Genomic DNA, 19,001 nt, shown 5'->3' on the forward strand with positions numbered 1-19,001 from the left:
TATTCCCTCCTTCCATGTTCTTTTTGGTCTTCCTCGTTTCTTACGATTTGGTGGTATCCATTTCATGGCGATTTTTGGTAGTCTTGTTTCTGGCATTCTTTGAACATGGCCATACCATATAAGTTGTTTCCTTTCTATGTCTGTTGCCAGTGATCCATCTACCCCCATCCGATTTCTTATTTCATCGTTTCTAATTCTGTCTGCTCTAGATATTCGAAGTGATCGTCTAAATACATCCATTTCTGTTGCTTCGAGTTTTCTTTTATTGCTTTCTGTTAGTCTCCATGTCTCTGTACCATAGGTTAAGCTGGTTTTTATGAGAGATTCATATATATTGTATTTTCGTCTTTTACCAATTTCTGAGCTCCAAAGAACTCCGTTAAGGCATCCAATTGTTCTACGGGCCTGGGTTATTCGTTTTCTAATTTCCCTATTGTCTGTGCCTGTGGTGTCGAAATCAATTCCTAGGTAGGTATATTCAGTGCAGAATGCAATTTCGGTTGTGTCCATCTGAATGTTGGATAGTTCTGCGCCTATTGGGAGATATTTTGTTTTTTGTGTATTGAGTTCTAAACCCCAGTGGGGTTTAGATCTTTTCAACAAAGTATATACAATACGAGTTATAACCTAAGAGTGATTGCTGTCCACGTTTCTAACACTACCAAAGTCAGTACATGCGATAAAATGCTCCCAGTACAGAAAAATTTCTTTAGTAAGCCACACACTTAAGATATTTCTCAAAATAATACATGGAAGACAATACAAAAAAATAGAAGAAAATATAGATGACACCCAATTTGGATTCAGAAGAGGACTAGGAACGAGAGAGGTTCTGTTCTCTTTTAACGTTCTCATGCAAAGACGATTAGATTCAGGATCTCTATGTCTGCTTTATAGATAACCAAAAGGCTTTTGATAGAGTACGACATCAGAAACTCGTAGAACTGTTAAAAGAAAAAAATGTGGATAGTCGGGATATACGGGTTATTGTCAATCTGTACTGGAATCAAAGAACAAAGTTTAGAATGAAAAATGTCGATACAAAAACTATGGAAATCAAAACAGGTGTTGGACAGGGTTGCATGCTGTCCCCATTGTTATTCAATCTGTACAGCTAAGCAATTTTTAAGAAAGCAGTATCAGAGGAACAACAGGATATATCAATAAAAGGAAAAATCTTGAACAACAGATTCGCAGATGTCACCGCTGTTTTTGCAGAGAGTCTAGAAGCACTGCAACGCTTCGTAAAGAGATTACATCAAGTTAGTATAAAATATGGACTACAAATGAACGTTAAGAAAACCAAGTGCATGATTATTTCTAAGCAACATACATTGCAATGCTTTGTGCCCTCCAAATAAAATTGTGCAGGACCCTGGTCTACCTGGCCTGTCGGCTATACGACCGTTAGCGAAACCTCTGCCCCTACGAGTCCGACCCCAAAGCGAAGGTGCCACGCCACGTATGCAAAAATAAACGTTTCGTGGGGCTCCACCTTCCCCGTAGTACCTGTGTTGCGATTACCTCGCCTACCCGTGATCCCGCCCCCGGGCGGATAGGCTAAGCAGGCGGAGGAATTTCCACCTCGCACGTAGACAGGTGGCCGGAGAGGATTTCTCCTCTACCACTCTTAGTTCTATCGGCGGGTACGTGCCGGGACACCCACACTACGCCTGACACAAGGCCAGGAGAGATATGTACGGGCCCAGGTCGTTCAACCTCGCCAGGCTCTTTTGGAATGACAGTAGAACGGTCCCACGAGAGTCTCGTCTCGGATACTAGGAGTGTAGACCGGTGACCGTGTCGATTAAGCGACCGTGTGCGTTTCTACAAACCCAACACTTCAAGCGACGGCTCTCAACATCTAGATTCCTACCCATTAGTCGCCTCTTACGACAGGCAGGGCTTTCTGACCTCGGCCGTATTCTTATCTCCGCGGGCCGAAAGGAGTAAGCAACATACAGTAGGAAGGCTAGATATCGAGGGAAAACAAGTATAAAGAGTGAATAACTACAAATATCTGGGAACCTGAGTAAATAAAAACAATGACCAAGGTAGAGAAATAAGGACACGCATTAAAATTCCAAGACAATCATTTATAAAAATTAAAACAATGTTTGTTAATCGCGACCTTTCCTGGAGCCCTGGAGGATGAGCTTTAAGAGGCTACGTGTTCTCGACTTTGATGTATGAAATGAAAAGATGGACACTACAATTGGATACTATAAAGAAGTTGGAATCATTTAAGATGTGGTAATATAGAAGGATTTTAAAAATACCATTGACCCAACGAGTTATAAATGCAAAAGTGTTAAGAAGGCTACAAAAGGATTGCGAGGTCATAATGCACATCACAACAAGAATGCTGGAGTATTTAGGCAGAGCGAAATATGAGATATTAAGGATCATAATGCAAGGTAAAATCAAGGGTAAAAGATCCATAGAAAGACGAAGAATTTCCTAGCTAAAAAACGTAAGAGACCGATATAGTTGCAGCTCAGTAGATCTTTTCAGAGCAGCTGCCAATAAGGTACGGGTAGCTGTGATGGTAGTCAACTTCCGATAGAAGAAGGAACTACAAGAAAAAAAAGAACACCATATACTGCTCGATAGATTGTACAGATATGGTATTAGGAGAGTTGCCCATATCTGGTTTGGATCCTATCTGAAAGACCGACACCAAATAGTTAAAATAAACAATAACTTCAAATTTTTAATATCTGGTCCGATTGTTAATAAGAATGGTGTAGCAGAAAACTCCATATTGGGCCCGATATTATTTATTTTTTATATTAATGAGCTACTATATGTAATGTTTGATTTATTTGTATTAGTTTATGCGGATGACCCAACAATGCTATGTCATGATAAAAGATAAAAGATAAAATAACAAACTTAATAAAGACCTTATCTGATTGGTCCAGTTGCTCTCCTGGTCAATGTTCACAAAACCAATTTTTTACCATTTGCATTTGAATTCGGTGGTGAAAAATTATTAGGGTGGTAATAAATTAGTGAAAAATCAATGAAAAAATATGCCATCGGCAAAAAGTTTTATTTCTGAATTCTGCTAGCTTTAACCTTAAGCCAGCAGAATCGCTCGCCTTAAGGCTGCTTTGGTGATGAAAAATTATTCCGCTTCCGCTCATTTGTCCACGCTAGCTTAAGGGTCATGTCTTTTAATCTGAAGTGGAATATCGTTACGCGTTTTTCTTCATTGTAAGGTGCTTGTGCTGCACAGTGTTCGCTGTTGTCAAACCAACTTTTTGATAGAGTGCGAGTGTAAGGAGACTACGTCTCATCTGTATAAACAATTGATTTTTTCTACAGTTCTTATTTTTGGTAAATATTGCATTTGACATAATGCGTAGACGATAGTATTCCACAGCCTTTAGCTTATTTTCTTAAACCTAAATCCTATGAGCTGTAAATATTTCTACAAACTTGTTCTACCGCACTTATATGACTGATTGTATCTTCCAAAATTTTATTACTTTATTTTGAATGGTTAATTGTTTGTAATATTTATACGTTTTTAATAAATACTCTACACTTCATTTAATTATCATGAATAGATGATTTTAAAATGAAATTTCAGGAGACTACCAATTAATCTAAAATTTCATCCGCTGTCAATTTTGAAATAAATCCCAAACAAAAACTTTAAAATAAATTTATATCGGCGAATAAATTGGATTATGGAAAAATATTAACTCAATATGAAAATCCACTTAAAACAAAACAAATATGCTTTATTTGCAAAAATAGTAAAGCGATTTTCCACAAATTGGTAAATTATTCAAAATACAGATTTGATTTTAAACAACTGACATTTCATTTAAATTTTATGCTCTCGTGCTTTTATAGTTTTTTTGTATTGTGTTATATATCTCGACCATAATCCATTGTTACACTAAATTTTAAAATTGAGTTGTGAGTTTGATGTTGTGATTTTTAGGTAAGAAGCTGTTTTAATAGTTTTTTTAAACTAACCAGCACTGTAATATTGTTTATAAAATGGTATGAAGAAGATGTCCATATCACCAAACGAATTGTACCATATTTAGTTCTTCTTCTTCTAGTAGTGCTAACTTCATTACTGAAAATTGGCTATACCATTGCAAATTTGTCTTTATCGTGTACTTTTCTCACAGGTATCTGTGTTAACCCGACCCAGTTCCGAATGTTTTTCAGCCAAGATATTTGTCATCTACCAGGACCCGATTTTTCTTTGATTTCCCCTTTCGTTATCAGCTGCAACAACTCTTACTTTTCACTTTCCAGTCTTTTCCCATTCTATGCAAGATCAGTTCGAAATATGATCTGTCCATGGTATACTTAATTCTCCTAAAAAATCATATTTCAAAGGCATCCAGCTTTATCATTAAGTCAAAACTTACAGTACAAGCTTCAGATTTGCAGATTGAGCTTTGGTTGCTAAAAAAATTCCTTATCTTCAAAAAAGTTGTTCTGGATTGCTCTATCCTTGATCGAATTTTTTATTTCGGTTATAGATCTCGAGATCTGGTAATCTAGATTCTCAAGTATTTTATTTTGCCCACTTGTTCAATATCTTTATTTTTTATCTGAATTCTTACTTTACCCCCCTCACTGATAATCATGGTTTTCTTTCTATTTACTATTAAACCAAACTGTTCCCTAATATTTCAAATTGGGTTAGTGGTATCTGCAGGTCTTTCTCATTTTCAGCAATAATGTTTTATATATTCAATGGTAATGGTAAAAGTACACAGCCTTGTCTTATTCCTCTGCTTATCTGTTATACACTAAAACGCTAAGCCCTTTTCTTGTTCACCACTTTACTCAAAAACCATATTAGATAATTAAAATATTTTTTCGGAATATTGTTAGTATTACGTATGAGATTGTCAAAATATACTTTTGGTACAAAAATTCACTTCCGGTTTTGAGATGACCGGAAGTTAAAATTTACTTTAAGTTTTAGACCCCACAATGTATATATGGATCGAAAGGTCTCGTCGAGACGAATCTAAATATGTACTTCAGGTTGAGATCCGACACCTAAAGTGACCCAAAGCGCGCATAAAACGTCAAGATAGAGCAAATCTGACACCGGATTCGTGATCAGCATGCAACATTAACTGCTAAATGATATCTTGCTTATATTGTTTGTATTGATCTCTTAATTTTTCTCGCAAAATAAAAATTTCATTTAAAAAACTCGATGTCGAGTTGGTCCGCTAGTATATCCTAATGTGCTTTTTACATCTAATGTTACCACAGCGTTTTGGTTCTAATAGAGATTTTTACTATGTTAATATCATTTTGGTGGAGTCCTTTTCGCATAAGATATTTTATGAGAATATTATGCTTAACTTTGCCAAAAGCTTTCTCATAGTCTATAAAAGCGAAGTTAAGATCTTTTTGTTCAGGACAGTTCTGAACAAGAATTTTGAAAATGTGTAGAGCTTCTCTTGTTTTGAAGCCATTACGAAAGCCAAACTGCCTATTACTCATGCCTATTACTTATATCCTCTTCAAGCATTCTAAGTATTCTTGAATGTTTCACCTTTACATGTTTTTAATAATGGTGACAGTAAACTAATAAATCTATCGTCATGACAGTACTATAGGTTCTTGATTTTTAGTAGCGAAACAAAACTCAATAGTAGTATCCTGTAAGCTTCTCTATATTATTTTCACCATAAAATTTAGAAATAGATGTGTACAACTTAAAATCTTTATTCGAGCATTACTTGACATAAATTGCTTTACAGCTGTCAAAATGGCTGCTATCAAAGTAATGCCAGCATAAATGTTGGTTTTATCCTAGATTACGTAAGTCAATTAATGTCGTACATTTAAGTTCGCAAATTCTGTGAAGAGCTATAGTACAAATTACTTACCTTGAAGCAGACCATAAGCGAAAATGGCATGGTGAGAACAACCACGACCCATGATAGGACCGTCAGGATTTTTCCACACGTTTTTGATTCTTCAACAACTTGTTCAGCTGAAAATAAAATAAAATGTCATTGTTACGTATGTTAGTATGTTATTATGACGACAAAAATGTTTTTGTTTCTCAAAAATATTATTGTCCCTTTAAAGATTGGCTTTAAATGGGATTTAAATAAAGTCATGGCCCGTATTATCCAATGTAGGACAATATAGACAAAATACGTTTTTTACGTAAAAAAAACATTAAGATTAAAAATCCAAACAGATTAATGTTTTTCAGAATAAACGTTTTCGGTCTTAGCAGATCATTTTCAGTGACCTTGAAGTACTTGCTAAAATAACCCCATCACAAAACAGTGGTAATGTTTAGATATTAAGTGCTCTAAATTATAAATTAAAACGAATAATTTTTGATTTTTAAAGATTAACTTTACATGAACACCTTGGCTCCTACCCGAAACCACACCCGGATCTAGGTTGTTCTCAGAATTCACCGGTCAACTCTAGTTGGTATACAGGCGAGATTAAACAAATCGTGAATGTGTTGCTTGTGTAAGTCCATTTCAAATAGGTAAAAGAAATAAATTAGACTTACTCACGATCAATTTAATTTTACTACCAAAAACGACCGGTTTCGCTTTCTAAAATTTGCAAAGCATCTTCAGGTCAAGCGGTACAAAGTAAATTAAATGATGCCGGTACAAGAATTTTTATGTAATGAGTGGTGATACATAGTTCAAACTATCCCGTATTGTACTATATCAGCAAAAGATTTTTAAATTTTTATACCTGTCTTAATGGTATGCATAAGATGAAAACAAATTTGGTTTTGGCTTTAAAAACTATGGTTACCAACTTGGCGCACATCGAGTTCAGGGACAAGGGACTAAAAAAGTTGAGATCTATACTACTAGAGAACTCCTATCCCATAGGGCTTTTAAATAAACTCATTTTCGGTTTTCCTTTTCCTTCGCAATTTTCTGACAAACAAAATTTTCACAATAATGAGGCCCGACAATTAACATTGACATACAACACATCAGTAATACCATATAAAATAACTTTTGGTTCCTTACCCTTAATTCCAGTTCTGACACCTAAGCTAATTAACATTTTCAAAAATGTTTATGGCTTAAAAATTACAACTGGGAATGTGAATACGGTATCCAAGTTATACACCAAAACAAAGGATCCCTTCACAATGCAGGAGTCTTCGAATGTTGTTTATTCTATGCCGTGTACCAATTGTAACAACGTATACATCGAAGAACCATCTCGTAATTTCCACAGTAGGGTAATATCACATCGTAGTGACATAAAAACCAATAACATAAATGCATGTACACTTACAGAATATGCATTAACTTTGAAACTTGAGTTTAATTTAGAAGATTCCTGTATTTTGGCAAAATAAAAAATCATTTAAAATTTTCTTGGAAATGTGTTTCATATAATCTAGTACGTCTGGCATAAATAAAAAGTCTAACATAGATAAACATGCAACATTTATTGTTATTTACTGGAAAAACATCAAAAATAAAAAAAACTAATATTTACTTATACATATAAACACTTCACAATACATCTGTGTGCACAACAGGTTGCATACTATTAAGATTTTATGTTGGTGTTATTAATGTTGAGGGTCAAAGCTTATTATATCTCTTCGACTAGTAAGTTGCACTGATGAATTGTGATATTTTTTAAATATTTACATTTTGTTTTTATCTATATCAAAAGAGTGTTTCTTTAACATCCCGACCAACCTTCTGACTGCAGCTCTAATAAACTAATTGTTATATATATATATATATATATATATATATATATATATATATATATATATATATATACAGATTGAACGAATTTAAAACGGAACATACGAAATCAATGTATTTCGGCTCAACTCCGCTCTAGGTGATTGGCCAACAAAAGGTTGTCAAATAATTATATTATAAAAATCCATTACTTCAGCGGCCTGCTGGATTCTGAATTCATTCAAGAACAAATCAAAACTCCACCCAAATAGGTTGCCTAGAATCACTGAAAAAACTAGACTACACAAGCAGTTATTATGCTGTCAAACCACTTATCGCTTCCTTATAGTCCAAGAGATAGAGCCGAAATTTTGAACTGATCAGTAATATGACATTTCTCTATTGGAATATATTCATTGTAACTGGGTTAAGACTTTGCCTTACAGGCGGACCCCCTCGTGGTACAGGGGGTGGCTATACAGGGATGAAGTTGTCATTTTTTTCGGAAAAATTAACGATCGATGATATGGCTGAAAATTTGCCCAGAGTAAGATCTTGGTATAACTAGACGAAATCCCAAAGGGCGGACGCGAGAGTGGATACATAAGGGGTGGCGGACAGGGGTGAAGTTGCAATTTTTTGGGGAAAAATTAACGATAAGCAATATGTCAATAATGTTTTTTTTTCAAACTAAAGTCATATTTACTTTACAAATCACATTTTTTTCTTAAATATAAATATTTTACGAATTAATTTTCAATTGAATAAATGTTTGATATTTGATATTTTAATAAATTAAAGTAATTTTATAATGTTAACTATTAAATATTTTTTGTATAACAAATAGTAATTTTACTTATTTTTTATTACAATAAAAAAGTTTTTAAATTTATATTGCATAAATAATGGTTGTTTAGATATAAGAAAAATTTGATTTATTATTACATTAATAATCAAATACAAAATATATTATTTCTATTTATCAATAGGTAAAATTCAATTTGTAGAATTCCTTTAACATTTTACAAATAATTATTAATAAAAATCAATTTAATAGTGGAATTATCAATTTTTTAAGTTTTGAAATTTACTTTGTAGATATTTTCAATATTTTTTTTAACTTTTAAATTGATTGAATTTTTTTTTCATTAGTTAATTATAATTTTACAAATTCTGTTTGGACATTAATTTTGCATCATTATTATTTTAAAATATTAAAATAATAATGATGCGCGTTCCATTTAGACCAGTAATTCTAGACGCATGCGTTAAATGTAATAAGTATCAAGATTCTTTTATCAAACTTGGTGAAACTGACTTCGATTGTAATGAAGTTTTTGAAACCTTAGAAACTTTCATATGTCACTTATATGGAACAGGACTGACGAGAACAATTCCAAAAAGAAAAGTAAACGATGTCAGATTTTCACTATTTAACCGGCAGTATAAGTTGCATGATGTAAACGAGCCTTTTAAAAAAAAAAACTAAAAAATTTCGATGCTTCAAGCTTACCCCCATGTCAAGATGAATTACACCAACATCTACTGCGAGCCCATTATATTTCAAATATTTGGACAAATGCTCATAAAAAAGTACCAACAGAATTGATTGTTGAAGAACATGGTTGGGCGTTTTAAGATGAAACATATAAATTCAAATGGTTTAGTGGACCTCAGATGCCAGAATCAGTTCGAGAAGTAGTGATTGAAAATGAAGCAGATAATGAATGTGATATTATTGAAAGTGAAAGTGACGAAGATGATGACTGTGATGACATCAATGAGAGTGAGAAAAATGACGAAATTTTTCATTTACGGAAATTTTTTTGGAAAATTTTGAGGAAAACTCTACTTGACGCTTTTCAGAATAGTAACAGAAGTGAGCATACAAATTTTTAAATCAATCGGTATAAAAATATCATGATAAAATCAGTTTGAAAATTGTTACCGAGACCTAAAATGCACAGGCAAGTGGTACATTTGACCCCGTTTTATGGCTCTCTGTACCAACCCAGCTGTCCACTCTTTTGGATTTAGAGTTTTTAAGGGCTAAATAATGAGCCATGAAAATGGCGGACATATTACTTATCGTTAATTTTTCCCCAAAAAATTGCAATTTCACCCCTGTCCGCCACCCCTTATGTATCCACTCTCGCGTCCGCCCTTTGGGTAATCGTCTAGTTATACGAAGATCTTACTCTGGGCAAATTTTCAGCCATATTATCGATCGTTAATTTTTCCGAAAAAAATTACAACTTCATCCCTGTATAGCCACCCCCTGTACCACGAGGGGCGTCCGCCTGTAAGGCAAAGTCTTAACCCAGTTACAATGAATATATTCCAATAGAGAAATGTCATATTACTGATCATTCCAAAATTTCGGCTCTATCTCTCCGACTATTAGGCAAGCTCCTCTTTCCTTTAAAGGAGACACATAGTTGAACGATATTTTATACAATGTCTATCACTGGGTATGGATTTATTTTTGTCCAAGTTTTATATTGGTCCACTATTTCAAATGCAGTTCAAACAGACATATATTAAATTGTATGTTCCGTTTTAAATTCGTTCAATCTGTATATATATATATATATATATATATATATATATATATATATATATATATATATATATATATATATATCTGCGGGAAATGTAAGAAAGCGTCTGAAAAATATTTTTATGGTAACAGTAAAACATAAAAAAGTTAACCAACTCCAAACTCAATAAAAATGCCTGAAGTCCTTAAAGAATTTTTCCGGTATGCTCGTTTAATCTTGAACACGTTCTGTTTTATTTTTTATAAAATATATTAAAAAATCCAGAGAAACTTTCAATTGAAGCCTGAAGGACTCAAACAGCAAAAATCCAATTAAAACTATGTGTGACACTATTTCATCTTGCATAAAATTCCGTCGGTACAAAAATACAGCAATGGAAATATGATCCACAATACAATGAAATGACTTTTTAAACATAAACAAGCAATTTATAAACACTGCTCAACAATTTTTTTTATTTAACTTCATTTGTTTTTAACAATCTGTTTCTTTAATTGGAACAATAAGTCAAATGTACACTTCCCGTCATATAAAACTGGTACACTTTTTTTCCCAATGTAAACCTATGTTCAGACTGGACACAATGGTTCGTGAATCAATTCGTTGTTGCCATCACAGATAACGGAATTTCAGTAAATTTAAATAAAACTTAAAACGTAAAAAATAACGTTCAAAAATGTATAAAGTATTTAGATAGGTATTATTTTTATTATTAACAACAAAAAACCGTATCTAATAAATTTAATAACCAGAGAGAGGATTAAGTTAATGTCCAAAATGTTGAACGATATTTAAACGTAGGGTATTGGCACAGGGAACATTGCAATGTATCTACTGTAATTTTATACTTTACTTAATTACTTACCGAACACAAACTGTTGACTGTATGTTATGTCAATAAGTTTAGTAACAGGCAAACTACTTAAATTAATTTATTATTTATTACATAAACGATAAATGTGAAAAACTAACATTATACTTTATCCTACGTAGAAAAATGCTTTTCAAAACGTGACAGTATTACATTACAATCCAATATCTCACTGTAATGTTCCTTATGGAGGTTGAATCTACACCCTAATTGTAATCCGTTTTTATCTATAAATAGACTATTACTTTTTTACATTATTATGTATAAAATGTACACAAAAAACATTTACCTACCCATTGACATGCATATTTTTTTCAAAATTAAATGATTTACGGTGTATAAATGATAATGAGAATAAAATTAAGCGGAGTAAGATATCATCGTCTGTCTTAAAAAATCCTCTTATAACTGAAAAATGTTGGTTTAGTATCTACAGATGTTATCAGTGCGTGAAAACTTCCCGAACATATCCGAACGATTAAACATAAAAATTAAACATAAAAAATATTGCTTGTCACATTTGACAAGTTTGTCAAAATGAATTTTTAAAGATGTATGTCCAGTGGGTTTTATTTACTGTAGTATTCCACAACTCAATACAGTTTTGTGCTACACTTTACGAGAAACCAATCACACCTCTCGATTTGAAATTAAACATAATAATTTAAAGTCATGTCTAGATTTATTACCTATCTTTATTTTTGAATTGAAATATTTTCATAAATTATAATTAAACACGAATCAAAGTATGGGTACTGAAATAATGGAAAATTTCAAAATTGATAGAATTTTTTGAGATGTATGTTTAAATAAATGTTTAAATATAAATGTGACTGACTGATCTAGAATGCTCGATATTGTTTTAGTTTTTAATATACTAAAAACTTGCGACCTGTCGCACAGCCCTGCTTTTAGCTGCTTTGATATAATATTTTCGTTGAACTGGCAACGTTGCCTTCGAAATTAGAATGACACATGTGAAAAGCTCAATTTACACAACTTAAAAAACACGATTTTCGGTTATAAGAGTTGTACCAGTTTTTTATGACGCGAACGGTACATCGGTTTTCACTTGATGTGATACAAACCTTGCTATCTCCAACGCGGTAGCTATTTAAGTTGCACAGTCTAATCATCTTAAAGCAGTGATTCTCAACCTGTGGGGCGCACCGTTCTAGGGTGGGGGTGGTATTGCTAGTGGGAGTGCGAGGGCATATAAAAAAAGCACTAATAACATTGACTAATTTACTAAATCAAAGGAGAACAAAATTGTGACAAAATAAAAAATAAAATAGGCATGAACACGTGAACACTGATATAGTAGGTACACACATAAAGAGCACTGTATTAGTACTACACATAAACTTATCAATGCTAAATTATGAACAAGTTTAATTATATTAGTGACTTCCTTGGGTGTGTTTTGCAGAGTAAAGTCTATTAAAGCTAGACGCTTTCAGCTCTTATTCTGTATTTACCTATGACCTATATTTGGTCTTTAAAGCAGCTACCGCGGAAAATCCTGTTTCGCAAATGTAGGATGTTGAAAACGGTAATAGTATACAGAACGCTCTGGTTTTCAGTGCAGAAAACTCATCATTTACCCCTGACCAAATTTCAAAGAGAATAAACTGTTTGTTAATTTCTGCATTTGCCGTAAAGTCAACGAAAGTTTTTTCTTCGGCAGTAGAAAGCCCTTTGGTTATAATTTAAAACAGATTCATAACCCACTCGTAACTAAGTATTTTTGTCGTCGGCAAAAAAATATCTTTCAACATTTTTTGTCAGCATCGCTAAATGATTTTCAATGGTTACAAAAACAACTTTCACGTGTTGTTCTTCAACCTTATAAGTTTTATTATATTTATCTACATTTGCAAAAGTTTCTGCACCACAATTCCAATGTTCTACAAAAAGCATTATTTGTATCACTCGCATCCAATATATGTGTATTTACTCCTTGAAGTTAAAGGTTCAAAATATGTCAACCATGTAGCTCAGTTTCATTAAAAATCAACCATCTCGAAACATCTTGTCTCCAGGTCTATTTTCTTCTTCTAGAAAAATGGCGATTTCATGTCTAATTTAAAAAACACGTTGCAAAAATTTACCACGTGATAACCACCTTGTCTTACAGTAAAATAATAATGCTGAGTCTAACGTATGGTCCTAAAGTTTTGGGAAAAATTTCAAAAGCATATAACTCTGACCACAATAATCTTATATTTTTATTAAATTATTCAACAATTTAACTTAACTATCCTTATAAATCAAAATTCAAATGACAGACAAGGGACCATAATTTTCGATTTGCCGAATAATTCCCCTGACACGTTGCATCATCCTTTGGACGACCTCGGCGTAAATTTCTCTAATTTTTGTATATATGCGGCGTCTTAACTGTTCCTGATTTTGTGCTTCCCATCCGTTATTATAGACTTTCCGACTTAATATTGCCCAGAACTCTTCAATTGGACGAGCCTAAGGTAGGTTAGGGGGATTGTCTGCTTTCGGTACAAAGGTAATGTTGTTAGTTTCGTACCAGTCTCTTGTGATCCTCGCGTAATGACATGAAGCAAGATCTGGCCAAAAGACTGTTTGATTATTTGCATGATGTGTGTTCACAAACTGAAGTAATTTAGAGAGACATCTTTGAATATAAATATTTGCGTTTAAGGCTTCGCCTCGAACAACACCAATGTAGGGCTGTGAGATAAAGCCAGCCACAGAAATTGCACACCATACCAAAATTTTGTCCTTAAATTTTTTCTTACTTTTGAATTTTATTTCATCAGGTACATTTTCGTAATCGTTTGTGTAAAACCCATCGTTACCCTTCATCTCAAAGTTGGACAAAGTAAAATATTTTTCATCGTCCATCACGATCAACTTGTTGACGAAATGTACTCATTTTAACGCGCGCCAACATCTCGGAATTCTCTCTAATTGATCCTCTGTGTATTTTGAAGCTTTCCTTCTTTTCCGGTAGATAATATTGTTACTCTATATGGTCCTGTATACTATAGTCTTTTCAACATAAAATCTTCTGGCCAGTTTTCGCTGTGAGACCCCAATTTTGTTCTTAGCTGCTTCAATCAGTCTTGCCTCTCTTATATGGTTCAAAATCCGCGGTCGGCCACTTTTACGCAAGTTAACACATGGTATCCCTTCTTCACATTCTCTGATTGTGCGATAAATTGTCGATTTGCTTATGTTTTGATCTCGATAAATATTAACAATATCTCGTTTCGACATTCGCCCAACCATATTATAAACACCTCGACGAATATCAATTTTATAAGACATTTTCTATAAGACAAACCAAAATATTCTGCTTTGTTTATTAAATGTCAATAACTGATGACATTTCAATTCCATGGCCTTCTTTGTTAAATGCATTTTGCTTCCCAATCAGACCAGGTGAAATTTTTCCCAAAACTTTAGGACAATACGTTACTGCACCCATGTCTTTAAAAATTGTAGAAAAGATTGTAGTTTCAAAAAGGTCTCATTTTTACATCATTAACTTATATTATAACCGTAGTAAGCACAATATTCAGGCCGCCAAAAGACATTTCTTTTGAAGCTTTGGATTCTCTGTGGATCATACAGTGTATATATACATTGGAGACTTTTGTTTCACAAGCGCTTGTAGAGTTTTATATTTTCCGGATATTGCACGAGCACTGTCGGTACATATTCCGACGCAATTTTTGCTTCGTTTGTATAATCATTTAAGATAGCTGATAATGCGAGCGATGTTGCTTTCAGTTCTATTGGGTTGCAGAAAAGTAGTTGTACTACTGATAAGCCATCACAAAATCTAATGTAGGCAATGAAATAAGTATCTTCATTACTATCTGTTGCCCCATCAGACTAAATCGAAAACAGCTTGTAGCGCAACTTACCGAGTAGCTGATCCTGTACATCTTCAGATATATCACTGATTTGATGGACAACAGTATCAGCCTCTTCATAGTTGAAGGTTGTTTAAGAATATAACACATCTCATCTGTGGTTTGTTGATTAAACCCAGTCTTTTTCCCCTTTCATTTCTATAATTTCCCATGACTTATTCCTTTCAGATGACTTATTCAGACTCTAATAAGTCTGATTCAGTGATGAAAGCACATTTGAAATTTTGCAAAACAAAGCTCAGTTTGTGGGTCGTCGTCATGGAGAAAAGTTTCATCCTGACTGTGTTGTTCAGACTGTGAAGCACCCTACAAAAGTAATGATTTGGTCAGTCATTAGCGGCAACGGTACTGGACGTCTGTACGTGTTAAAAGGAATAATGCGGAAAGACCAGTACAAAGATGTCTTGCAAAGGCGGTTGTTTCCGCAGCTCCAATACTGGTTTCCAAATGGGGAACCAGTCATTTTTATGCAAGATGGAGCTCCCTGCCATACAGCACGGCCTGTCAAAACTTTTTTGGCAGAACAAAATATCTCTTTGTTGGATTGGCCGGGTAATAGCCCCGATATAAACCCCATAGAAAACGTTTGGGAGTTAATGAAAAGAGAAGTGGCTAAAGACATGATTACAAGTAAAACGCAGCTTATAGAAAAAATAATTTACGTGTGGAATCATCATCCCCAAATGCAAGAGACAGTACAGGCTTGCATTGATAGTATGCCGCGCAGAATTAAAGCTCTAATAGCGGCTAAAGGTGGCTCAACAAAATATTAACACTTAATTGTCGTTATTTCTGTTTTCTTTCAAGAGTCAATAAATACATATTTGTTCATTAATAATAATATTTTATTTTATTTGAATTACTTCAAGTTATACTGGCAGGAAAAGTACAGGGCAAAAGATCAGTAGGAAGACGCCAGAACTGGTGGCTGAAAGACCTGAGGAGATGGTTCGACCGCTCATCTGCAAGGAGACGGCGCAATGAGAATAAGAAGATTGGTAATGAAATATAGACAATTAAATCGACAACCAAATAACATACATTGTTTCTGGTATATAGAAAAAACCTATTTAGTATACCTCTTATTTTTATAAAATCTTATAGTGTGTCTAATAATTTGGCCAGGGACTGTGCATATATATATATATATATATATATATATATATATATATATATATATATATATATATATATATATATATATATATATATATATATATATATATATTGTGATGATGTATTATTTGTGAATATTTTAATGAGCAATGAGTGTTTTTTAATAATATATATTGTTATGTTTCTTCTTTCCCAATCAAAGAAAAATAAATAAAAAATCCATCGAAATAAAATTTTAAGAAATCATTATAAACAAAAATGTATATATTAATTTAAGATAAGATTTAGTGTAGATAAGAATAGAAATTTGTTTGGCAAACGACCTGTTTCCGTTGCAAACAAAATTATCAAAAAACCTTTGTTTAGAATTAGAAGACATTTTACCTGAGGTAAATCTCTTTATTGTTTGTATAGTCGAGTATTAAATGACCATATTTTAATCTTTTGAAATATGTATAAATGATGTATTAAAAAAAAACCAATTTTAAAGTAAGCTATTTAGTTTTCTCTGAAACCGAAATTAGGCTTTTCCAAAATCATGGTAAACACAATTTAAGCTTTTTGATTGGACGGTCGTTTTTAAATGGGAATTTGGTGAGTCGATCATGAGAGAGGAGAAGTTAGTCATATTTTGGTCATCGAAAGGAAACAGTCGTTTTTCTCAAGATAGGGAGTGGTTCGTAAGTTTGGATACCGGCGTAACGAAAAGAAGTTAATAGTTTGAAGACGGAGATAACAAGTGGATTAAAAGAGGTCTTTGTATCTACCGTGGGCATTTTTATAAAGTATATGTGAAAGTATTCTTACGGCATCAAGTTGACAAAAGGAGGTCCTGGTGTCATAAAAAAGTAGTGGAGTTTGGAGAAGGGAATCAGGTGTTTTGTGTGTAGTCTGCAGGAGGTTTGCAGAGACGTGAAGAAGGAGCCGAGGTGCCAAAAAGGGGAGATAACATCTTTGAGGAGACTGGACTTTTCTGGGTATGTTCCAACATACAACTCAAGAAGAAAATAAACTGTAAGTGTTTGTACAATTGAATTTTATATCTGTCAAGGATCGTTTCGACATCATGGTCATTAGCATTCAAATTTAAGAACTGAGGTTTTGTTAGGCTAATCAAAAGTTTAAAGTTTTGTGGTTTCTTTTTTTTCAAGTCAAGAAAATTTTAAGTAAAATTGTTTTTTCACGTAATATAAATGTATGTAGCTTTATAATCTTATTATCATAATAATTTGATTTATTTTCTTGTATGCTGATTGATAAGATAACGACAGAATTTAATAATTGTTTTATTCGTTCATATAAAATAAAGAAACGTAAATCTTTGTAATATAATATATTTGTATTATTATCCTTTCTTCCCTACCCGATAAAAGACAACTAGAAAATCTTTTGAATCCATCGAACACATCGAACACAGGTAATATAAGTATTATTTTACTTTTGATAACAGATAAGTTATAATTTTTTTATTGGCTCAATAAACTAAGTTTGAACTCAAAATAAACAATCATAACAATATATATATATATATATATATATATATATATATATATATATATATATATATATATATAGATACATCTTTAGCACAAAGGCAGGCCAGAAATAGTAAACTGAATGTACAAATCCAGGCCAGTGCCGCAATCCCAGACCATATAAGTGGCCTGGAATTGTTTGGGTTTATAACTCGCTTGTTAGGAACGTTAAGGCCACCAAATTTGGCCATAATAAATCTGCCGCGCCACAGAATCTGATGAATCCACAGCAAGGTTGATCTAACCTGTCTAAGTATAGTTATTTCAAATTTTACTGTGGTCTGTATATGTATCAATAGCCATTTTGTAATGTTCAAAATGGCCGCTTGGGGCGCTGATTTCAACGAATTTGTATAGGTATTTCAATTGACAAATCCGGGCCAATAAAATTGGCAACACTGCTATTCTGTTATTCCCAAACGAGTTCTCAATGTTTTACCGGGCAACTGAAACTGAACGCATTACGTCAGTGCGAGTGCGGTGCAAATGAGCCATGTCGCAGAGATCGAAGAATATATTGCGGTTATCCCTTATGAAGCAAAATAATGGTAAGTATAAAATTAGTTATATGTGATCTGAGGTACTATAATTAGCCAACAAATGATTACAGTTTTATTTGTGTTAATTAATTAAAATCTTACATAATAATTAAATAATTTCTCAAGAATATTGTTTTATAAAAAAAAATATTAATGCTTACAAGAAAAGTATTAATATTACACATTATATTAAAAATTGAAAACAAGTTCTAAACTGAAAAGAAAAGTTCAAGTTATCTCTTTATCTCAATATTACTTTTTATTCAAGTATAAATTATAATAATGGAAAATGTTGCATGTAGGTAATTAATAGTTGCTTAAAAATAAGTTTGGTAATTAAAATTTAAATTAAGCAGATACCTTATATTCGCTATAAGAATTATTCTATTTACTGTTTCAGTAAGATATTAAAAATTAGCTTTGAAATTCCTTAAGAAAATATAATTACTTAAATATAAATACTAACTGATTCAGTTACATTTATTTTTTTAATAAAAGTTTATAAATAAAAGTTTCGATAAATCTTCCATAATTATTTTTAATAATTAATAAGATAGTTTACCATTGGCTAAAATTTTACTTTAAATCAAGCTATTAAATAATGAATTGCACATAGTACAGAATATTGTCATTGGGTGTATGGTTTTAAATTTAGTAATATATTGAATATGCAATCTATTATAAACTTAGTTTATTTACAATTACAGGTAATATGCAAGAATCTAAGAATAATTGTGAGAAAACCAAATATGTAGAAAGATG

At 32.7% G+C, this 19,001-nt stretch overlaps 1 protein-coding gene across 4 annotated transcripts in view; it reads right to left on the reverse strand.

The window, feature by feature from the left end:
• LOC140450413 (band 7 protein AGAP004871) overlaps nucleotides 1-19,001 on the reverse strand; it is a 602,043-nt gene that overhangs the window by 362,832 nt on the left and 220,210 nt on the right. For all 4 annotated transcript variants that reach the window (XM_072544034.1, XM_072544033.1, XM_072544036.1 and 1 more), the window contains exon 2: nucleotides 5,889-5,995. In XM_072544034.1, the coding sequence (XP_072400135.1) occupies nucleotides 5,889-5,995 (107 nt within the window). The remainder of the gene's footprint in view (nucleotides 1-5,888; nucleotides 5,996-19,001) is intronic.

Source organism: Diabrotica undecimpunctata, chromosome 9 (genome assembly GCF_040954645.1).
Source record: "Diabrotica undecimpunctata isolate CICGRU chromosome 9, icDiaUnde3, whole genome shotgun sequence".
Lineage (NCBI taxonomy): Eukaryota > Metazoa > Arthropoda > Insecta > Coleoptera > Chrysomelidae > Diabrotica > Diabrotica undecimpunctata.